Below are 23,304 nucleotides of genomic sequence, written 5' to 3'. Positions count from 1 at the left end.
CACAACCTGGAATTACTCTCTCTATCTTTCTCTCTCTCTCTCTTTTTTTAATGTTCATTTATTTATTTTGAGAGAGAGAGTGTGAGAGTGGGGAGGGGCAGAGAGAGAGGGAGAGAATCCCAAGCAGGCTCCACACTGTCAGCACAGAGCCCAACATGGGGCTTGAACCCACAAACTGTGAGATCATGACCTGAGCCAAAATCAAGAGTTGGTCACTTAACCGACTGAGCCACTCAGGTGCTCTTTTTTTTTAAACTTTTTTTTAATGTTTAGTTTTGAGAGAGAGTGTGAGCAAGGGAGGGATAGAGAGGGGGACAGAGGATCTGAAGTGGGCTCTGCACTGACAGCAGCAAACTGGATGCAGGGCTTGAACTCATGAACTGTGAGATCATGACCTCAGCTGAAGTTGGAGGCTCAACCTACTGAGCCACCCAAGTGCCCCATATCTCTTTCTTGGCATGCTCGTATCATTCTGTCAATCCTACTTCTTCCACAAAGTAGGAAACATGGCTGTCAGCAACCCTGATTTCACTACCGGAGAGGAAATGCTTGTTGTTCCCTTATTTCAGTTCAAAAAATCCTGGAGAAGAATCTTGGCCAATCAGTAATGGCCAGGGCAGCAGTGTTGCATGCCACAGATAGGGCCTTTAGGGGCCCAGAGTTAGGTTTCCAGAGACAGGGCCAAGTGTTCACGGCTGTAAGGTGGCGAATGAGGTGTTTCTTCCAGTGTGGTGCCTGGTGCCTGGCACGTTGTTCAGGCATAATCTTTGTGATTCCTTATCATGTGTGGAGGCCTGGCAGGGGGAGGATCAACAAGGGGAAGCTTGGCTGAGAAGCTGTATCAATTGAGTGTAAGAGGGACTCCCCACTTAGGGCATAAGCTTAGATATCACCAATATTTACACTTCTGTAGTAAGCGAACTGATTTTCAGCTTAGCACATAGCCAACCAGATAATAATTTTTCCTAGTTTTATTGTGCCAGCGTGGCCAAGAGACTACATTTTAGCCAATGGGATGTAAACAGACTGTGTGCATCTTATTGGAAGTGTCTTCAGAGGCAGTAGAGTGCCCTTCTCTACCTCTCTGTGGACTGGAATGTAGACATGATGGCTGGCATTGGAGCAGCTGTCTTGTACATTGAAGAGGAAACTGATGATGGCAGAGTAACAATATTTAAGGAACATGAAGTTAGCATACCACAAAGGTCTATGTGCGAGAGAAATTAACTATTTAAGCCACTGTTTTTTGGCTTTTGGTTTCTCACAGCCAAACATAATACTGCGTCACTCCTATGCAGGAGAGGAGCAAAAGTTTCTGTTAACAATAGCAGTAGTAGGGCCCATAGGTAACCTCCCAGGCCCTGCCACTTGCAAATCTATCAGCAACAGTTCCTGCCTGCGTCCCCATTTCAGTTGTCTGGGGAATGTTGGTTCCTGCCTTTCCTGCCCCCACTTTCTTCCCAGTGTGTTTTCCCACAGCACATTTCCCGCTCTCTCTACCCACCCTAAAGGAAGAATCTGGGTCCACGTGACACTGCTTCTACTGGTCAGGCCCCTCTCCACACTCTTTTCCTCTGCCACCATTCTCAAGTGGCTCCTTCTTTGGCCAAAAGAGGGTATATTTGACATGGACCACAGGCTGGGGGCTCGGGAGGGGGGGATTTCTGGATGCTGTGTGTTTTCGTGGGCCATTGTATAGGTCCATGTGTGCTGTGTGTGCCTGGAGTTGTGTCCAATGCCAACATATTTAAGTCAGAATGGATGGTGACAAAAAGAACAGAGCAGAGTCTGGAAGTCATCTTCCTGTGGGTGACCAGGGTACAGGGGGACACTCAAAGGCTTGGGGCAGCTATTTTTAACTGTTATAGAACTAGGTCAATATTTTAACAAGTAGCTCAGATATATTGTGTATACTACCTAAATATCAGCCATGGTGGTATCAGCCTGTGTGTGAGTGTGTGTGTGTGTGTGTGTGTGTGTGTGTGTGTGTGTAAGACTTGGGGTACTGGTACAGCCCAAGGAGAAGGCTCTGAGGGGTGTAGGACTCTCCCAAAGTCATATCCTCAGGCAGTGGTAGATGGTACACACATCCCTTAAGTTCTTGACCTTAGTGACAAGCAGGCTGGGGCAGATAAGTGCGCTGGGGACAGGGGCTGACCTCCACAAGAGGGCCAAAGATACTTGGGACCTCTGGCGGGGACACATTAGAGTGATGGAGAAGACATTAGATTCAGAGTAGGGAGGTCAGGGCAAAATCCCCCCACCTCACCCACCACCCTCATACACTCACCCACCACTGCCACCACCCACCTCACCAAAGTCGTCAAAGATACTGGCCCATTTGGTTGAGTTGGGCTGGATCTTTTATTTCATGTCATATCCTCCACTCTCACCACTCTTCTCTAACCTGAAGCTTCTTGGCTTAAGAGGCTGCTATGGGGTCAGCATTTGCCATCCTTCACGATCTGGATGTCCTGTTTGGTTTTCCTAGGATCAAAGGAGACAAAGATGAGGCCATCTCCTCAGGGACTAGAGCATACCCTTCAGGGACCCTGCCTGGCCCCGTCTATCAAGACACCCTGCTGAGATGTCTCTCCCCCACCCCCCACCCAGTGCAGGTGCAGGGCAGGTCCTGGGGGTCCCTGGGCACATCCCTTTATAGGTTTTCTTTCTTGTACATCCTCCCCCAAGAGATCTGAGCTTCCTGGGATTTTGTCTACTACTGTATACTGATGGCTGCTGAATCTGTCTCCAGCCCTGACTCTGTCTTGAACTCTAGCCATACCTCCACCAGGCTGCCCCAGAGGCTCAACTGTCCACAGACCTCATTGCCCCACAAACCGCCTTGACCCCCACTGCTTCCCATCTAAGGACAGTATTCTGCTGCTCTCTTACCCCTCTGTCTAGAGCGCTATAGCTTCTGAAGACTATCTTCCATGATCCTGCTTAGCTCTGGCCCAGCTCAAGGGTTTTGGGGTCTTTTTAAGTTTATTTATTTTGAGAGAGAGTGGGGAGTGAGTGCGAGTGGGGAGAAGCAGAGAGAGAGGGTGAGAGAGAATCCCAAGCAGGCTCTGCACCAGCAGAGCAGAGCCCAATGCAGGGCCCAATCCCACAAACTATGAGATCATGACCTGAGCCAAAATTAAGAGTTGGATGTTTAACCAACTGAGCTACCCAGGCACCCCTCAAGGGCTTTATTAATGAAGAAAGGAGACAAATAGGTGATCAGACATACCAAGGTGATATTCAGGCCCTTCTCACCTCTCAAGACTCATTTCTTGCCTCTTCCCACTCTCCTTTAAGCTTTATACTCCAGTGTATCCAATTTCTTGTATTTTCTCAAATACAAACTTTCCCTTCTAGATCTTTCCAAACCCAATTCACTACTTGGAATTGCCTTTCCTTGTTCCTTCTTTTTCCAAGCTAATTTCAACTTATCTTTCAGAACTGAGCTGGGAAGTCGTCCCTGCCCTTGTCCTCGCCCTGCACTCACAGTACCCTGGGTGCCCCCACCTGAGCCTTGAGGATTCTATGCCACACAGTTGGCTAACCATTAGCATGGCTTCCCCCTTGGGCTGACCATATGCCCCAGAAGGCCAGGGATGCTGTCTAGCTTATGCCCTGGTATATCCCCAGTGCCTAGCATGTAGTAGGTGCTCAATAAATGATTGTTGGCTGGAGGAATAAATGAACAAATGAAGTCAGGGACAGAACAAGGGAAGGAACCCAGGGTTTCTGCAACGCCCTCCCCAACCCCTGGCCAGCTGAGGTTTTGTGCTCGGAGCCGTGTGCCTTCTTTGAAACACACTTGTGCTTGTTCTATTGGGGGCAGTGTCAGAGGAGTCAGGCCAAGGTGTGTGAAGGAAAAGGCAGGTCAAGTCTTGCTCCTTTCAGACCTGAATGCACCAGACATGGGGCAAGCCGAGGGGAAGGTGTGCGGTGGACTTACAGCCGGGTCAAGCAGAGCTGGCATTCACTGTCATATGTAACCCCATCAGTGCCACAGACCGGGATGGATGTCTGGGAACAGACTGGAGATTCCGCCATGTGCTCACAGATGGGCTGTGGAAGAGAGGAAGGGAAGGAGGGCACTCAAGGATTCAGAGGCAGTGAGGAGGGACCCAGGGACTCTGCTTGGAGTCATGGGCTCCAGGGGAGAGCCAGATTCAAGATGGCCCCACTGTTGGTCCAGGGAGCATGAAACTAACCGCTCACAGCCCCTTGGCATGTTTGCTTATGTGTGCGTGCATGACTAAGTGTGTGTCTGTGTCTGCTGAGCCCAAGTCTGTTGGCAACCATGCATTTGTCTGTGTCTGTATGTGAGGAGTGAGTTTATGCCCTCAAGCTCCTGGGGATGGGTTCCCACTCTTCAGAGGGCCTAACTAGAACCTCTGCTGCTGGTCCCAGTGAGGACCCCAGGAGACAGAACAACCCAGCAGTCTCAGGGGGCTCCTCCTCGCTGAGGGACCCCCAACTCACTCTGGCCTACATGACCCATCAGACCTCTGGTGTGGGAAGGCTGGAAAAATGAGACAGGGCTTGGGATGGGAGCGTGGGACAGGACAGGGTGAGAGAGGCAGTGCCATGCAACAGTGATGAGATCTGGAGCCTGAGTTCTGCACTGATTAACTGTGTAAATTTGACTGAGCTGTTTCTACTCTTTAGGCCTTAGTTTTCCTCATCTGCAAAAACTGTAAATAAATATAGTATTCTTCTCACATAGAGTTAATTGAAATAATGTGTGTAAAGTACTTGGTTCCTTGGCACAATAATAAGCCTGGGTTCTGATGGGCTGACAGTGTGAACTTGCTGAGGCTGCTGGATGGGAAGGTGGCTTTGAGCCTCCTTGTTCACCTACGTGAAGGGTGGGTTGGGGGATCTCAAGGAGGCCCGCACCACTGCCTTGAGATCCCTGGGGACATCAGACCCAGGGCCAAGGTAGAATCAGGGTTCAGAGACAATTTGGTGTCTGTCCCCTGCAGTGAAGGGATGGATGATGGAGTGTGACTGGGGAGGTTGGTCACACCAGGGGGCCAAGGGGCCAGGGGGCCTCTGGCCTGAACCCTACAGCCTGTCCCATCTGTACTACACAAAGCAGAGAGTGCACTCAGTCCTGCTGAGCCTGGGCAGGGGATCTCACTGCTGGCAGGGACGTTGGAGACCAGGTTGGGGCAGATCTCTCGAGGTCCTTGAAGGCAAGTTTGGGACCTTGGCAAAGGGGCTGGGCCAGGTCAGCCTGGAAGGGCTAACCTGGGGAGCATGCAGGCTCAGGAGGCCATGCTGGCCACCTCGGAGCCATCTTGAGTTGTCTGAGCAAGAGTATAAAGAAGAAAAATGGTGGTTGCCTAGCATGGATACGGAAGCGAGGCCAGAACGGCAGCCCTGGAGCCAAAACTACAAGCGGCTGCCTTACCATTCTTGAGAAAGTGAACTTTCCCTCCACGGACACTGGCACTTCTGAAAGGCAAAAATGCAAGAGTTAGGTGATAATGGCTCTAGGCAGGAGGTCCGGGGTCTGAGGACTGCTTCAGGAGACCTGTTCCAGCTACTACCCAGTCTGCAATTCTCAAGGAAAAGTACTGAGTCACCAGACAGTGGGGCTCCCAGAAAGCTGATGTGACCTTGGGTTGCTAGCACAGAGACAGGAAATCTAGAGTTAGGGAGGTGATGCTCCGACCTGTTCCTTATTAGTCAGATCCCACTAGGATTGTTAAATCCCATATAATAATAAAAATAGTTCAGTTACTATGTACCAGGCATCGAGAATACATGATCTTAATTAACTAGTCTTCACATCTCTATCACTATTATGCAACAAGGAGGAAAGGAGGCAGTGGTAGATGCTGTGGTCTGCTACCCAGATCCCACCTGCAGGACTAAGGTGCTCATTTCCTCAGCTGCCAGGAGTATTGGCCACTTCTGGCAAGTCCCTTGCTAGGAATTACCCTCAGAGAACAGAGCTGCCTCACCCGTGTTTGCATCCCCGACCCAGGAACAGCCCACATCCAATGACAGGTTGGTGTTTGTACAACGGCCAGAACCCCTCATCTCTATTCAAAACAATGTGGAGGAGCCACCCCAGCTCGAAAGCTCCCTGTAAGATTGTTGGGGGCCTCTGTTGCACAGCATCACAACTTTCCTCATCCCTCATGGGTGTACCCCCGTGAGCATGCCTCAAGACACGGCATGCCTGTCTGAGTCTGGTTCCTGGGGAACTTGCCCAACCTAGGGAAGAGGCTCAGAAGGTAAAGCAACACAGATTGTTGAGGGCAGAGCTGGGATTGCACACAGGTCTGTCACTTCCCAGCCTGTTCTTGTCTCATACACGGTTGTGCCACCCAACCCTCCATGGTCTAGGTGCACTGCTTGCACACGAACAAACTGATATGACTGGAGAACATAACAGGTGCAAGGGGGAACGGAGCCATATCTAATGCCATAGGTAGAAGGTAAGGTGTCTACATAAATTGGAGAAGGGCAGGATGCTACCTGAAGTCTCTGAAGGGCTGTCCTGGGGCCAAGGGAGAGACAAGCTCTTCTCAACCTCACAGTGCAGAACCCATTTGTGCAAGGAAACAGCAGGGAGGCAGGTTTGAGTTTCAGAATTTTCTCTCAGTGGAAACATACCTCAGTGAAGGATGCTGTTTCCAGAAGTGGAGAGTTCTCCATCACTGGAAGTGTGCCCACCACTGTGGTTTTAGCTTTCCCTGAGGCTGCCGTTTTAAGACATTTCCAAGGTAGAGAGGGAGAAGGAAAGTGAGACGGAGTGACCCCTGATGTGCTGTTTAAGCATGGCGTTGGGGCAGCAAGATGCAAACCCAGCCTTGTCACCACAGTGCTCAAACCCTCCGTGATTATAAAACTAGAAACGAGAAATTATCCAAATGTCCTTCAATAGCAGAATGGATAAACTATGATACACAATACAGTGGGATACAACTCAGCAATAAAACAGGGAAACAACTGATATATGCGACAACATGGCTCAATCTCAAAACACGCTGAGCGGAAGAAGCTAGACACAAGACTATATACTATATGGAAGGGGCACCTTGAGCCAAGGCGCAGGGCAGCCTGGGGATAAATACAACTTTAAAAAAAAAATTTTTTTTTTTTTGCATTTATTTATTTTTGAGAGACAGAGAGACAGTGTGAGCAGGGGAGGGGCAGAGAGAGAGGGAGACACAGATTCATAAGCAGACTGCAGGCTCTGAGCTGTCAGCACAGAGCTGGATGTGGGGCTTGAACCCGTGGACCGTGAGATCATGACCTGAGCCGATGTTGGACACTTAACCGACTGAGCCACCCAGGCGCCCCAATAAATACAACTTTCTATGTGACTTTCTAGAACAGGCCAAACTAATTTATCGTGGAGGGAAAAAAACAGCAGTTGCCTCTGAGGGTAGGGTGGGGGAAGGGATTGACCAGCATGAGGGAAATTTCTGGGGTGCTGGTAATATTTTGTTTTGGTTTGTTTTAATTTTTATTTTAAGTGGGTTCCACACCCAACCTGGGGCTTGAACTCATGACCCTGAGATCAACAGTCATATGCTCTATCAATTGAACCAGCCAGATGCCCCAGAAATGTTTTGTATCTTGATAGGGGTTTGGGTTACACAGGTACATGCATTGTCAGAACTCATTGAGTGATAAAATTTGTTTGTTTCATGGTCCATAACTGTTAGGGGATGAAAAAGCATTAAAAATATATAAAGGCCTTCCATGGCTCCCTGCCAGGATCACTAAGCTCCTTCATCTTATGTTGAGGGCCCTACGTGAGCCCTCACAAACTCCCTCACAAACTCACTTCCTAGTACACCTCTCCATCTTCCTATGCCCCAGCTATTCCTTGCTGCCCATTCTTCCAGGACAGGCTCTGCTTTGGCTTATGCTGTGTCCCTCTACCTGAGATGTCCTTATCACCCTTCTACTGGTTCTACCTTCGTTTCAAGGCTCAGACGCTACTTCCCTGGGAAGCCTTCCCTCATGTCTCCCAGAGTTCCCTGGGCAGACCTGGATTAAGGCTTCTGTTTTTGTCCATTTGGGCTGCTATAACAAAAATACCACAAAGTGGGTGTCTTCTAAACAACAAACATTTATTTCTCACAGTTCTGGAGGCTGGGAAGTCTAAGGTCACAGAACTGGCAGATTTGGTGTCTGGCAAGGGCCCTCTTCTTGGTTCATAGCTGGCGCCTACTTACCGTGTCCCCACATGGTAGAAGGGGTGAGGGAGCTCTCTGGGGTCTCTTTTGGAGGGCACTAATCCCATTCATGAGGGCTGTACCCTCAGGATCTAGTCATCTCACGAGAGTCCCACCTCCCAGTAGCATCACCTTGGTAGTTAGGATTTCAACATATAAATTTTGGGGGCCACAAATATTCAGACCACAAATAGTAGCTTCTATCATGACAGTCCTGCCTCCCTATGACCTGAGCTCCTTGGGGCTCCTATGGTTCTGCCCCCATGTGTCAATGCCCCGCCACATAGTGGGTGTTCAGGAATTGGAAGTTACACTGACTCTCAGGCTGCCCTGGACTCCCATCCTCATTCAGCCCAGGCAGGAATCTGAAAGGACACAAGGATTCTCTTCAGGGCAGGCCTCCTCAGTGTTCCCAACAGGAGAACTGCTCAGAGAATGGCTGCCAGGTTGGGAGTAAGCAGGCTATGCTGGGCCGGAGCCCCCAGACCCATTCTCTGTTGCCCCAGCCCCTAGGCCTATGTCCCCAGCGAGGGGAATGGGTGTGGGACTGGCCATGAGGTTGGTGGCCTTCTAGGAGGGTCCTAAGAAATCTCCCTGCTTCCGTCTTTAGTCTATTCTCAACACATCAACTGGAGTGATTCTTTTAACACACAACTCTGCTCGAAACCCTTCGGGGCCTCTTGTTTCTCTCAGAGGGAAAGCCACGTTCTCACATTGGCCTTCAAGGCCTTACCCAGTATAGTTCCCCATTGCCTCTATCATCTCCTTCCTTGCTGCTCTGCACCCTGCCTCTCATTCCTTTCCAGCCACAATGGCCTTCTTGCTGTACCTCAAACACTCCAGGCATGCTCCTACCTCAGGGCCTTTGCAGTGCCTGTTCCCTCTGTCTGGGACCTCTTCTCCCAGATATCCACATGGCTCAACCCCTTGCCAGCTTCAAGCCTTGCTCTTAGAGAGAACGCCCCTGATTTAACATTGCAGCCCCCTCCCTCACGCTGCCCAATATGTTTTCTTTATCCTTTATCGCCTTCTAACATTGCACCTATCTTGTTTATTGTCTATTCCCCTCCATCCTACCCCTCTGGATTTCCGCTCCATCAGGGCAGTTCTCTTTCTGTTTGCTCACTGATATGTCTTAAGGGCCCAGGACAATGCCTGATACACAGCAGGTGTGAGACCACAGAGGGGCTCCAGGGCCTGAGGAGACCCCACTCCAGCTGCATGTGTCTAGCCCGGGACAAGGGCTCCCCTGGGCTCACACAGCTGCGGTCTGTCCCACAAGCACAGCCTGTCACAGCAGATAGGAGCTCAGAGGACCCAAGCCAAGATTCCTTCAGCACCCACCACCTTGCAGCCAGAAGACTTACCTGCCTCTCCTGAGATAGGCCTGCTTCCTGCTGCCTCCCCAATCTCTCACCAAGTAGTTGCTCAGAGAAACTTTGAACCGGGACAACTTCCTACACTATAGCTGGAGAAACAGAGGCCCTAAGAGAGGAGAGATTTTTGCAATTCTGGGGCCAGGGTCAGGATTTGAACCCAGGTTTCTTCTAGCCCAGGACTTTTCCCACCACAGTAGAGGTACAAAAAGAGGGTATATGCAGAAAATTGAGGCCTCACGGGTGCTCCAGATCTTGTCTCTGCCCCCACAAGCTCATCTACCATTACCAAGCCACAGAGAATCCAGGCTCTGTCCACTCACCCCTGTCCACAATGAGGAGGGCGGCCATGGCCAGGGCAACCACCCACAGGCGGACAGCCATGCTGATCCTGGACTGACTGGTCCAGGCTGGCTGGGGCCTGAGCCAGGGGGATGATCGGAGACTATTTATAGGGCTGATCCCCACCCTTATCTGGGGCCAGATGGAGAGGCAGGAGCGTCATCCAGAGAATATCTGCACCCTGACATCAGAGATGTTGAACCTGTGGTGGCCTGGAGCTGTGCCTACATGGCTGGCAGATTTCCAGAGGGAAGGAAAGTTTGGACAACCTACAAAGCTAACACCAATCTGAGGGCTGGAGGGAGAGGGAGAGGGAAATTGAAGTAGAAAAACAGAGAGAAACCGAGTCAGAGAGACAGAGGGAGAAGGACAGACAGGCAGATCAGAAGGACACATAAAAAGAAAAGCAGCCACTGAAAGGTGAAGAGGCAGAGAAGAGGGGCTGGAGCCTTGGGTTCCTTTGCTGGTGTTGCACCAACCAACTTTGTGATCTCAGAAAAGACACTTTCATTAACTGGGACTGAGTTTACCCATGCACAAAATGAGGATGGCAGTTCTGACTCTGTCTCCCTCCTGGGGCTGCTGTGAACAGGGGAGTGGGGACAGCAGATGGGAAAACATTTTTGCAGAGGATGAAGTGGGGTGTAAATAGAAATAGAGATGTTCTTGGGGCGCCTGGGTGGCTCAGTCGGTTGGGCGTCCAACTTCGGCTCAGGTCATGACCTCATGGTTGGTGAGTTCGAGGCCTGCGTCCGCCTCTGTGCTGACAGCTCAGAGCCTGGAGCCTGCTACGGATTCTGTGTCTCCCTCTCTCTCCACCCCTCCCTGGCTTGCACTCTGTTTCTCTCTCAAAAATAAAAGTTAAAATAAATTTTAAAAAAAGTTCTTTTTATTTCTTTCCTCTCCCTCCCCCACCATGAAAGGGCATAATTGACACAGTGGGGGCGGAGGGGAAGCAAAATAAAACATAAAGAAGATACACTCATGCCTTTCATGTATTATATTCCATTTGCAGTTTAATGGGTTAAACCCATGGTTTAATGGGTTTTAATGGGTTAAAACAGACAAGATTCTTTTCAAGAAAAATCAGTACCTAAAACTCCCCCATACTTATACAATATACATGAATGAGATGTTTGGTTATCTGCTTTCAAAGAATTTCTGATTTACAGAACAGAATAATGAAATGTTATTATGTATTCACTTTTCTAATTAATTTAGATCTGTGATTTTTAGCTCCATCGGCAGATTCAATTTCCCTGGGAAGAATTTAAAACTACAGATGCTGAGCCTCTTTCCAAAGTGAATCAAAGTTTCAATGTTTTTTAAAAAACTCTTTTTATTTTGAAACATTTCAAGCTTACAGATAAGTTGTAAGAAAGTTACATGACACAATGGGAAGGATTCTTCTTCAAGAATAGCCCCTTTGGGGACTCCAGGCAGCCAGACAGTCACCCCTACAGACTGATAAGAGGTCCCAGATCTGCAGCCACGCCCAGCCTCAGGTCGGTGACTCAGCTTCAAGATCTTCCTGCCCCTCCTCAGGAAGCTCCCAGGCTCACAGGTGCCTCTAAGCCAGGTGGTATCTATCCTTCCATTGTGTAACCAGGCAGAGCAAATATTTAAGGATGATCTCCTGTCCTAAGGCAAGAACATCTCATTAATGGGGAGGGGAGGTAACTTTAAGGTCACCTAGGTCTTGTCTACCATCCTCCACTCAGACCTTCCTACAGCAGCCCTGCCAGGAAGTCATTCATCCTCTAGGGAAGAGGAGCTCACTACCTACCAGCTTCATCATTGCATGGCTTGGAACTAAGTCCTTCCTCACACGAAAGGTCTGTTTCCCTGAGGCTCCTTGGGGGAGTCCCAGCTCGGTCTCTAAGCCTCCTGCACCTGCATGAACCCCAGTGAGCACCTCCAGGCTGAGCAGGTCCAGCCCCTTGCAGGCCCCCGTCCTTCCACATGACGAAGCTCTTGAGCCTGTCTGCATTGCCTATCTGGTCCCCAGGTCTGTCTGCCAGTGATCCAGGTTAGAGTGAGAAGGGGACAGAGGGAAACAAAGGAGTTTGTCGCCTCCCTTGTTTTTGGACCTTAGACCTTTATCAATATGGCAGGGAGGTCTGCTGCTGGTTCTGGCTGCTTCAAGGGACCAAGCGGCTTGAATTCTGCATCCTTTAAAGTTCAGAGTACAATCAAGGGCAGCCTGATGCCCACCTACCATCCTCCCTGCCCAAAGTCTCTTTCCTCACTCAAACACCTCTTGGATTCACTATAGTGATAAACTTCAAATCTGTCCTCCCACCCAAATATGAACCTGACCCCTTATCCAACCGCTATTGGACAGCACCCCTATGGATGTCAAGGTATCCAAATAAACCTCATTCATTAATCCAGAATTCATCCATTCACTCAACAAGAGTTTAATAAGCAGCTAAGCTCCATGCTGAGCGTTTGGACACAGCAGAGAGTTAAGTCAGACACAATTCCTGCCCTCAGGCAGCTTGTCATGAGGCAGGTAGGTGACTGGTACCAGAGCTTTATTGTTGCCAGTGAAGTAAATCTCACACATGAGATATGTTCAGTGCCTCCGGAGGATCCAAGACTGGCCTATCCATCTGGGAAGTCAGATAAGGCCAAGGGGTGAGTGGGTGGGGCAGGTTGTAACAGTGGAACAGTGTTGCAGACAGGAAACAGAATGTGTGAGGGCCCTGAGTCAGGAAGAAGCTTGGCACATCCAGGAAACAGGTCAATGCAGCTAAGGTGAGGTTAGTGAGTGGAGAGAGGCACCTGGTGAGTCTGAAATGGTCAGGGAGATCAGATCACTGCTTCTCACCCCATATCCCCCTCCAGCAGTGGGGTCCTGAAGCTGACTCTGTGGCCTTGTTTGCCTTCCCACTGAGTCTATAGGTGCTGCTTCCTAAGTAGCTGTTGATCATATAAACGAGAAGGAATGAGTCCTGCAGAGATTTGGGGGAAGAGTCTGCCCAGAGGAGAAGCTGCAGGAAAAGGCCCTGGGACAGGAGCAAGTTTGGTATGCTAAGGAAGTAAATACCGAGGAGTGCATTATGGCTAGAGTAGAATGAACATGGAAATGAGTGGCAGAAGGAGAGGGCCAGCTCACCCTCAGGTCCCAGCCCAGACCAAACTTTTGGGTGAACTTGAGGGTATCCCTTCCTTCTTTTGGGCTTGTGCACATGCTCCCGTCTGGGAAATGAGCCTGCTGATCACCAGCCTGACTCCCAGGGCAGCTATAAGGACCCTGAAGAGCAGAGGTGAGATGTGTGCAGACACTATGATGCCAAGCTTGAGTGCAGATTCCTAGAAGTGGAGCAGAAGCGAAGCCCTAAAAGCCCTATAAGCTGTACTTACACTACTCAAGTGCTGGGATCAATACAATAAAGACAGAGATGCCCTGAGACTGGGCTCTGGCAGAGGAGCTGGTGCTTCCTCCATCTCTTCCCCAGGTCAGAGTGAGGGCTGGGGACGTGTGCACTGGCCGAGCCCACACCTCTCAGCCTCACCCAGCAGCCTTCCTGCTCGCTGCTAAGTATTGGACTGATGCCAGAGAATACAGCCTCTCCTCAATGACGACAATGCAGGATCCATTAGGTCTGAATTACCACCCCTGCTGATGGGTGGAGGAAACAATGTCCTTGTTTGGTTTAAGGTGGATAAACTGAACTCAAGCAGGTCTTAGGCCTGCCAGATGGCACAGCCAACATGGCCAGCCTGCCCCTGGACCATCTTTCCTGGCCCCTCATCCCACATCCTGCTCCACCTTCCTCCAACCTCAAGTGCCCTCACTTGCCCATCTACCTGCATTAAGCATCCCAGGTATGGGCACTCTCCCCCAGGAGGCCTGGTCTGGACACAGCCAGCTCCACGGCCTGTCCTGTCCTGGGATCCTGAGCCATCTGACTCCATGTCCCAGGTCTGGCCACCTCCCATGCTGCCTGGTCCAAACTTCAGGGCCTCCACATGATGGCAGAAAAAAGGAAAGGGCACCCCTCTACTCCTTTAAAGGGAGATTTCATCTATTTGCTTGGGATCTGACTCCAAGGAGGACTCAGTGATGGCAATAGACTGAAGTCATACCTCCGTGAGGACACCTGCCCTACCATTCAACAGACCCTTATTGAGTACCTGTTGTCGGGCACAAGTCATTGTTCCAGGTCCTGGGACCATAGAAATGAGGGATAAATGGATCTCTATGTTCAAGGAGCTTGCATTTCACAAGTAGTGGGGAGGTGGAATGGACACATGGGCACTGAACATTTATAAGTTTATAAAGATATTTCTAAAATGCTGTGGTCAGGGCAGTGATGGAAATGGTGACAGAGATATCCCATGGACCTCTCACTAAATATGTCTAAAAGTAAGTTTACTATCTCCTCTCTACCCAGAGATACCCCACCTCTCAGTGCCCCCATCCAGGTGGACAACACTACTACCATCCAGGTGCCCTTGGCAGACATGGGCATCCCTCACGAATGCGCCCTTCTTCATTCTTACTGATTTCATCTCCTTCTCCTCTTTCATATCTATCACCTCTTCTACATTTCCACTGCCATTGCTCTAGTTTGGCCTCTGTGACCTCTTGGCTTCATTGTCTCCCTGCTTCTGGTTTCACCTCCTCTAACTCGCCCTCCATACTCCTTCCAGAGCAGTCTTTCTGAGATGCAGAAATGACCACATGATCCATCTGCTTAATATTATTCAATTATTATTAGTCCATTCAATTAAAATTATTTAATCTCAAATGACTTGAGGATGAAATCAAATTCATTGGCATGGCATGCACATTTTTCCATGACTGGGCCTTTGCTGACCTCTCTAACTTCATCTCTGGCCACTTAGCCCTGAACTCCATCAGACAGAACCACCCACCATGCTCTTATTCCTCCAAGCCTTTGCTCATGCGGTGCCTCTGCTCGGCATGCCCCTCTACCACCTCCCTTGGGCTCTCTTCTGGGGCACTCAGCCCTCCCCAGTTTGGGCTCCTCATCTGTACAGAAATCTATCCCAGCAACACACGTAATGTCCCACGGCCTTTTCTTGCTTATGAGACTATGCTCTATATTTCCTTACAGAGAGGAATGGGTAGACATCCGGTTTACCGCATATCCCCAGTACTCTGTGCAGGGCCTGACACAAGTGTGTTGAGTCTATGACTACATCCAGAACTGAATGCAGCTTCAGGACAGCAAGGAGTCCAGTTCCAGGTTCTTTCACCTGGGCTCAATGGCTTCAGAGTGTTCTGAGAACTGGGCTCCAGTTGGCCCAGTGGGTCCAGCCACTGACCACTCTATGCTGTGTTCTTATGGGAACAGAGGTGGCACTCTATTCCAAGGATCACATTGTTCTAGTTCTTGGTCCACCTGTTGGGGCCCGAAAGAACTCAGCATCTCCTCCAAGATCTAGATGTGGTGCTTTATTCCAAAATCTGTCCCAAGTCCTTCCGTAGGACTCACAGATAGCAACTTCACACCTGCCTTCTCTCTCAGTGTGTGGAATTCCGGCTTGATTATCATCATTGGGATCATAAGAGACCTGGTGATTTCAGGCCATGTGCCATTTAAGAACTTCCATTCACAGACATAGCTCAGAAGTCAAGTCTTCTGAGCTTACCTGTGAAAGAACTTAGGACAAAGTCTCATGAGACCTTCTTCTTGCTTCTTCCCCAGAGCTCTGATGGTCTTTAGAAAGAAGACTATAGGTTCTTATGTCCAGGTGCAATGTCACACTCCCCTCCCCCCAGACCACTGTTAATTCTGATAGGGTCCATGAGTCAGGAGTTGATACCAAGAAGCACTGGCAGGGGAGTCAGGATAAGTGAGGCAAGGGGGGAGGAGAACTAATAGTGCGTATTACTGAGGTTATGGTTGTGGGAAACCAGGCCTCAGTCCCAGCAGGGACGGATGGGACACTTTGTGGATCCCATTTCAGTTATCCTCACTGAGGGGTGAGGGAGCTGGAGTATATATGTACCAACTCCCATCAGCCACTGATTGAGAATGCTGGAGGGAGGTCCTTAACTCCCTGGCTCTAAGCAGCTGCCTCTCTCAGGTCTCAGAGCACACAAAGAAAGCCCCCAGCCAAAGAATTGCAGGTGTTGTGGACGGAAATGCAGGTGTGCACAGGAACAGTGAGTGCCAAGAGATGTGGGTGGAGCACTGACAGAGTACACACTGTATAGTTCCACTTACATGAAGTTCTACAACAGGCAGGGCTTATTTATAGCGACAGAATCAGATCAGTGGCTGCTGGTAAGGTAACGTGTAGGGAGGATTTCCTGGGAAGGGCAGAAGGAACTTTCTGGAGTGATGGAAATATTCTCTTATAGCATTTAAAGTGATGATTACACTGATGTACACAATTGTCAAAATTCATGAGTTAGACACTTAATATCTGTGCATTTTGTAGTATATAAATTCTATCTTTTTTTTTTTTAATTTTTTTTTCAACGTTTTTTATTTATTTTTGGGACAGAGAGAGACAGAGCATGAACGGGGGAGGGTCAGAGAGAGAGGGAGACACAGAATCGGAAACAGGCTCCAGGCTCCGAGCCATCAGCCCAGAGCCCGACGCGGGGCTCGAACTCATGGACCGCGAGATCGTGACCTGGCTGAAGTCGGACGCTTAACCGACTGCGCCACCCAGGCGCCCCAAAATTCTATCTTTAAAAGACCTCAGTTGAGGGGCTCCTGGGTGGCTCAGTCAGTTAAGCGTCCGACTTCGCCTCGGGTCATGATCTCAGGGTTCGTGAGTTCAAGCCCCGCGTCGGGCTCTGGGCTGACAGCTGAGAGCCTGGAAACTGCTTCGGATTCTGTGTCTCCCTCTCTCTCTGCCCCTCCCCCCACCTCTCAAAAATAAATAAACAGTAAAAAACAAAACAAAACCTTAACTGAAACAGACCCGTAAGTACAGAGAACAAACTGATGGCTACCAGAAGGAAGAGGTGTGAGGGGATGGACAAAATGGATGAAGCAGAGTGGGAGATACAGGCTCTCAGTTCTGGAATGAATAAATCACGTGGGCAAAAGGTATAGCATAGAGGGGCACCTGGCTGGCTCAGTTGGTGGAGTGTAGAACTCTTGATCTCAGGGCTGTGAGTTCAAGCCCCATGTGGAGTGTGGAAATTACTTAAAAATCAAAAATCTTGGGGTGCCTGTGTGGCTCAGGTAGGTTGAGCATCCAACTCTTGATTTCAGCTCAATGTCATGGTCTTGCAGTTTGTGAGATCAAGCCCTGCATCCAGCTCTGTGCTGACAGCATGGGGCCTGCTTGGGATTCTGTATCCTTCTCTCTCTGCCCCTACTCCGACCGTTCTTTCTCTCTCTCTCTCTCTCAAATAAATAAATAAACATTAAAAAATATTTTAAAAATAAAAAACCTTTAACTACAACAAAACTAAATAAAGGTATATCATAGGGAATATAGTCTATCATATTGTAATAGCACAGGGTGACAGATGGTGACTACACTTGTGAGCATAGTGTAATTAATGTACAGAGTTTTGGAATCATTATGTTGCACACCTGAAAATAATGTAACACTGTGTCAACTATACTTCAATAAAATTAAAAAAAAAAATAAAGCTACGTTGTGATAGTACTACACTCTCACTAAGATGGCTAAAACGTAAAAAAACAGGCAGCATCAAGTATTGGCAAAGATTTGGAGCAAGTGGAATTCTTTAAAAACAAAACAAAACAAAACAAAACAAAACAAAACAAAACAAAACAAAACAAAAAAAACACCCCAAAGAAACCAACTGGAATTATGCCTCAATTTTTAACCACTACCACCAGGTGGCAGTGGTGCCCGATTCCTAAGCATTCAGCTGTAAAGTTTGTGTGATGACTAAGATTTGTGAATCATTCTATTTGTGAATGTTCTTGAAAGCATTGTTTTGTGGGCATGTATTTTTAATTTCAATCAATAGTATCGCGCTGGAGGTCTCTGTGTTCTTACTCCCCCGCCCCCAACGTTCAGCACCATGTTTTAAGGATCTATTTACATTGTTGTGTGTATAGCTGGTTCATTGCACCTCACTGCACCCAGCACTCCAACCATCACAAACAACTTTGTGATAAAATACCCTCTTACATGTCTCTTCATGCACTTGTGCAAGAATTTCTATAATTGCATAGACATGAGTCGGATCCTTCTCATCTCTACTCATAATATTTATTTATCTTAATCTGAGCAACATCCTAAACTTTTAAATTAGGGAACATATTTGCTGTGAGGCATTTTATTTCTGTAGTTCCTTGCAAAACATGTCCCCTTGTTTGTGATGTGATTTAAGCTTACAAAATACTATTGTTGACTAAGATTTGGACCATCACATTGATGATCATGGATTTTCTTCTACTAAATAGACTTTCCCAATTCTTTATGGTAAAAGAGTTGAATTTAAGCAACATCTTAAATTTAAAAAAATTTTTTTTATTGTTTATTTCTTTTTGACAGAGAGAGAGAGAGAGAGAGAGAGAGAGACAGAGCATGAGCAGAGTAGGGGCAGAGAGAGAGGGAGACACAGAATCGGAAGCAGGCTCCAGGCTCTGAGCTGTCAGCACACAGCCCCATGCGGGGCTCGAACTCACAGACTGTGAGATCATGACCTGAGCCGAAGTTGGACGCTCAACCGACTGAACCATCCAGGTGCCTCACAACATCCTAAATTTTAAATTAAAGGTGACATTTCAGAATAACATTTAAGGCAAGTTTTCTCAACAGTGGCACTATTTTGGCCTTCTAATTCTTTTTTTCTTTAATGTTTATTGATTTATTTTGAAAGAGAGAGAGCATGGAAGTGGGGGAGGAGCAGAGAGAGAGGGAGAGAGAGAATCCCAAGCAGGCTCCATGCCCAGCACAGAGCCCGCTGTGGGGTTTGATTCCACAATCCTGAAATCATGACCTGAGCCAAAATCAAGAGTTGGATGCTCAACCGACTGAGCAACAAAGGCGCCCCTTGAGCTTCTAATTCTTTGTTATAGGGGCTGTCCTGTGCCATGGAGGATGTTTAGCACCATCCCTGGTTGCTACCCACTAGATGCCAGTTTAGCACTTCTCCCCAGTTCTAACAACCAAAAGTGTCTGCAGACACTGGCAAATGTCCATCTAGTTGAGAACCACTGTTTTAAGGTAAGTGAACTCTGGGATTCACATGAGGCCTTTTTCTAGGTTCTTCCTTTCTTTTCTTCAGTTTATTTCAGCCCTAATCTCAGGGACCAACTTGCTGTATGTGATTCCCCCTCCCCCTTTTTTTTTTACATTTACTAATTTTTGAGAGACAGAGAGAGACAGAGCACGAGTGAGGGAGGGACACAGAAGGAGACACAGAATCCGAAGCAGGCTCCAGACTCCGAGCTGTCAGCACAGAGCCCGATGCAGGGCTTGAACTCACAAACTGTGAGATCGTGACCTGAGCTGAAGTCAGACGCTTAAACAACTGAGCCACTCAGGCGCACTTTATGTGATCCCTTTTAAATTCCTCCCACCCCTTGCTTTCTGGCTGCACTAAAGCTCTTCCTGGAGATACTTACTGGAGCCCTTAGCCTCTTAGGGGACTGAGCTCCAAGCAGTCCTCTGAGTTCTCTTTTCTCTAGGTTTCCTGGCCTCCCCCTCAGCCGCTACAATGCATCAGAGCAGGAAGAGGAGGACCCCTCCCTGGGTTATCCAGAAGAGGAAGGAGAGCCCCATAGTGGCTTATAAGACCTTAAAAGACTGATGACTCAGTCTGAAAGGGGGACAGATAAGGTAGTCTCTCTTTTCAGCTCTCATATCCTCTTCTCATAAGGAGTTATTCTCTCTCTAGATCTCTTATGTAACTTAATTGTAATCTACAATCCTTGGGTGAAAACGCAGAGTGACAACTGTCTGCTACATTCCTCAGCACACCAGCCCTGCAAGATGCTTCTGAGGAAATTTCCTGTGGTCAAGTAAGGGAGGGTAATGCTGCCTCCTGGATCCCTCTCTTAGATACTGGCAACGACCATTTGTTTATTAAAGGCTTTGAGAAGCTTTTCAGATGTCTATTTTTAATCCAGCATTTCCCAGATTGACTACAGAACCTTCCCACTCTCCCTCATCATTTAATAAATATCTATTAACACTCCTCAGAACTAGTGTTCCAAGGAACACAGTTTGGGAAATGTTGTCCTAGCTATTAACAAACCTACATCTTTTATAAGTTGCCTTCAAAAGCCATTAATGTGTTCATTCATTTATTGAAAACTGTTGGGTATCCACTATGCGAGGTGTTAGGGCTGCAAAGATTACTTGTGCTAGCAATCACCAGGCTAGCAAGGGGACAGATGAGTCAGTCAGAAGATATGTCGGGGTGCCTGGGTGACTCAGTTGGTTGAATGACCGATTTCATGGTTCGTGAGTTCTAATCAGCTCACTGCTGTCTGCGTGGATCCCGCTTCGGATCATCTGTCTCCCTCTTTCTCTGCTCCTCCCCTGCTCGTGCTCTCTCTCTCAAAAATAAATAAACATTAAAAAAAAGAAAAGAAAAGATATGTTAAGGTTTGAGTCAGATGTTGGGGAGAAGATGAAACCCTGTGATTAATTCTGACACTGGAGTTCTGATAATCTTCACAGATCAAATAATACCTTACTAAGCCTAGAATACAAGACTGGGTCCCTTACATCCTCACAATGTTAGGAGCTGGTTAGAAAGACAGAATCTTAGGCTGCACCTTAGAGTTACCAAGTCAGAACTTGGGCTTTAACAAGACCCCCAGGTACTTTACTTTTATACTTTACTGTTTGAGAAGCACAGCCTTAAAATGAGCACATGTTCTGATAAGAATGCAAACAGAACCCAAATGTATTACTGAGTGATCTCTTGGCCAAAGGCTGACATAGCAGTCTCCAGGCCAGGCCAGACAGATGGACTAGGAAGGGAAGACTGGTACATCCAACAACTGTCCTCTCTTCTCTCCTTGTCATCACCTAGCAATGACTGATTCAGTAGGTTAAGCTGCAGTTATGTATGTCATCAGGGAGCAAGAACAGATAATGAGGCCGTGCCTGTGGTCCTTCCTGCTTAGATGTCTCCCACGGCTGGGTAGACTTAATGGCTATGGTTGGAAAGAAGGGAATGAGCAGGGTTCAAAAGGGGAAGGGGCATTTCCCAGAGATACCACCTCTGCTCTGGACTAGGCAAATAGCCAGCTGCACAGCCCAGCCCTCAGGGCTCTGTATGGAGAACTTTTAGCTTCTTCCTCTTGATCCCCAACACTGGTAGATGGAGGAGGTACAGTGAGGATTTATGGCAGCCTGACCATCAGGAAGCAAAGATGTTCCAAGTGAGTGTACCAGGAAGCTGAACAAGTCCAGTCTTAGGTTCTCATCCACCCTCCACTCCCCGGCTTTTTTAAAAGTTTATTTTTATTTATTTTGAGAGAGCTATAGAGAGAGAACAAGTGGGGGAGGGACAGAGAGAGGGAGACAGAATACCAAGCAGTCTCATGCACTGTCAGCACAGAGCCCACTGTGGGGCTCGGACTCACAAACCGTGAGATTATGACCTGAGCCGAAATTAAGTCAGATGTTTAACCAACTGAGCCACCCAGGCGTGCACACCCCTCCCCTCCCCCCTTTTTTCTTTTGATTCTCTTCTCCTCTTAACAGGTCGTGCCCTTGTCTGGGCCTGGCCCTGGGCACTGGCGGCATGAGATCTGCAGGCAGAGTAGGGTGAGGACCTTGCGGAATGCTCTCTCCACTGGCTTGGCTTCTGATGGGGGGACCGTGGCTAGCCTGGGTGGGGGGGTCACCAAGAGGAGGGAAACTGAAAACCACAACCTCAGTAACCACCATGAAGGGTGGCGGACCATGCCATCTCAGAAGATGCCACTTCTGTGTATTGATTATTTTGAGTGTAGGCCCTTGAAAAGCAACCGATGCAGAGAGAGGTTTTCTCTAAGTTCTTCTTACCCGCCTAAAGATAGATTCTCCCGGGGCACCTGGGTAGCTGAGCCAGCTAAGCATCTGACTCTTGATTTCAGCTCAGGTCATGATCTCACAATTTGTGACTTCAAGCCCCACATCAGCCTCTGTGCTGACAGTGCGGAACTTGCTTGGGATTCTCTTTCTCCTCTCTGCCCCTCCCCTGCTCGTGCTCTCTCTCTCTCTCTGTCTCAAAAATAAATAAACTTAAAAAAATAACAATAAATAAAGATAGATCCTTCAAAAGGAGCTCATTTATCATAGATCCCCTCCCTAAAGGTGTCATCAACCAGGGAAAATTGTCTCATTACAGGAAAGGAGGCTAGAAGTCAATACCACACCCAGAAGACAAACTTTGTCTCAAATTATTATACCTGCCATCTATTCTGAAGGCCCACTAATCTTTCCTAAAAATCATTTTATCTCCTCTAAGAGGCCTGTATTCCCACTTCCCTTTCCCTATTCAGTTGGTATTTCACTCTGAATTCTAAACTACCTCAGGGACCTCCTCTTCTCCTGAGTATCTCCCATGTATACATGAAGTATACATGTTAATAAACTTCTGTGTTTTTTTTCCTCGTTAATCTGTCTTTTATTACAAGGGCCTCAGCTAAGAACTCAGAAGGGTAGAGAGAACATTTTTTCTCCTCCCCTACAACAACAAAACAAAACAAAATATTGAAATACCAACGCAGGCTTTCAGCATACTTCTCTGCCCCTGACTCCAGGTCTAATGTGTGGCACATTCTCCAGCAGGGGGCGCCTGTCTGCTGCCTCCAAAGGGCCAGCACAGAGCAGCCAATGCCTGGCTCTACCAAGATGAACTCTTACGATTCTACCTAGACACTCAAAGGTAAGTCAGCAAGAATCTGATAGACATGGGATTTCAAGTAGAAAGAAAGGCCCACGCGAAGGCCTAAAGGCAGTCCCACATTCACTTGGGTGGGAAAAGGGACATCAACTTACACATCTCTGTTCATTCCTGAGTAAACTGGACTTATGTTTTCCATACTCCAAAGACACCATTCATACCCTGTGCATGTCACTGGTGGCAGAGTCCCATGTTTGTTCCTCAAGGACAGGGCTAGTTCTGATTCAACTTGTTTCTCAGCAGCCCACTACAGGTGGCCCAACCTAACCCTGACTGGAAGAGTAAGAACTCCCCACATTTCCATGGCAGGTGCTTAGGACAATGGGATCCATGGTAGCAACCTCATTCCTACAGGTTGACCTCATCAGAAGGGTCCCTGTCTCACCACCTCCTACTCTTTTCTGAAGAAAGAGTTAACTCAGAGAGTTGTTTGCTGAGGTTCCTGGCACTAATCAGGCCAATGCATATCTGGAGGCAAATTCCTTGGCTGGGACTTGCCAGGGTCAGTCTGATTTGTTTCTGATAGTGTGAGCAGAACATGATGTATGTGTTC

At 48.2% G+C, this 23,304-nt stretch overlaps 1 protein-coding gene and 2 long non-coding RNA genes across 4 annotated transcripts in view; 1 reads left to right on the top strand and 2 right to left on the bottom strand.

The window, feature by feature from the left end:
• Nucleotides 1-2,401: 2,401 nt before the first annotated feature.
• SPINK4 (serine peptidase inhibitor Kazal type 4) lies at nt 2,402-10,286 on the bottom strand. The gene is made up of 4 exons (XM_007076580.2): nt 9,901-10,286; nt 5,414-5,457; nt 3,950-4,062; nt 2,402-2,487 (listed from the first exon to the last, which is right to left on the bottom strand). The coding sequence occupies exons 1-4, from the start codon at nt 9,959-9,961 to the stop codon at nt 2,442-2,444; spliced, it is 264 nt and encodes an 87-aa protein (XP_007076642.1). The 5' UTR covers nt 9,962-10,286; the 3' UTR covers nt 2,402-2,441.
• Nucleotides 10,287-11,238: 952 nt separating this feature from the next.
• On the bottom strand, nt 11,239-23,046 carry LOC122233041. The gene is made up of 2 exons (XR_006210473.1): nt 22,847-23,046; nt 11,239-11,560 (listed from the first exon to the last, which is right to left on the bottom strand). It is a non-coding gene; the product is annotated as an uncharacterized LOC122233041 (long non-coding RNA).
• The window catches only part of LOC102949764, a 50,376-nt gene continuing 45,997 nt past the window's right edge, over nt 18,926-23,304 (top strand). For both annotated transcript variants that reach the window (XR_444161.3, XR_006210472.1), the window contains exons 1-2: nt 18,926-19,069; nt 22,634-22,733. This is a non-coding gene — a long non-coding RNA (uncharacterized LOC102949764). The remainder of the gene's footprint in view (nt 19,070-22,633; nt 22,734-23,304) is intronic.

Source organism: Panthera tigris, chromosome D4 (genome assembly GCF_018350195.1).
Source record: "Panthera tigris isolate Pti1 chromosome D4, P.tigris_Pti1_mat1.1, whole genome shotgun sequence".
Lineage (NCBI taxonomy): Eukaryota > Metazoa > Chordata > Mammalia > Carnivora > Felidae > Panthera > Panthera tigris.
The sequence above is the reverse complement of the archived record's forward strand: the minus strand, read 5'-3'. Positions and strand labels throughout refer to the sequence as shown.

What these genes read in the sequence shown, in the direction of transcription:
- SPINK4 (XM_007076580.2), bottom strand. Translation starts at nt 9,961, where the DNA reads ATGGCTGTCCGCCTGTGGGTGGTTGCCCTGGCCATGGCCGCCCTCCTC. An exon ending in CCTCCTCATTGTGGACAGGG is followed by an intron (nt 5,458 to 9,900) that starts GTGAGTGGACAG and finishes TTTGCCTTTCAG; the next exon opens with AAGTGCCAGTGTCCGTGGAG. An exon ending in CAGCTCTGCTTGACCCGGCT is followed by an intron (nt 2,488 to 3,949) that starts GTAAGTCCACCG and finishes CTTTGATCCTAG; the next exon opens with GAAAACCAAACAGGACATCC.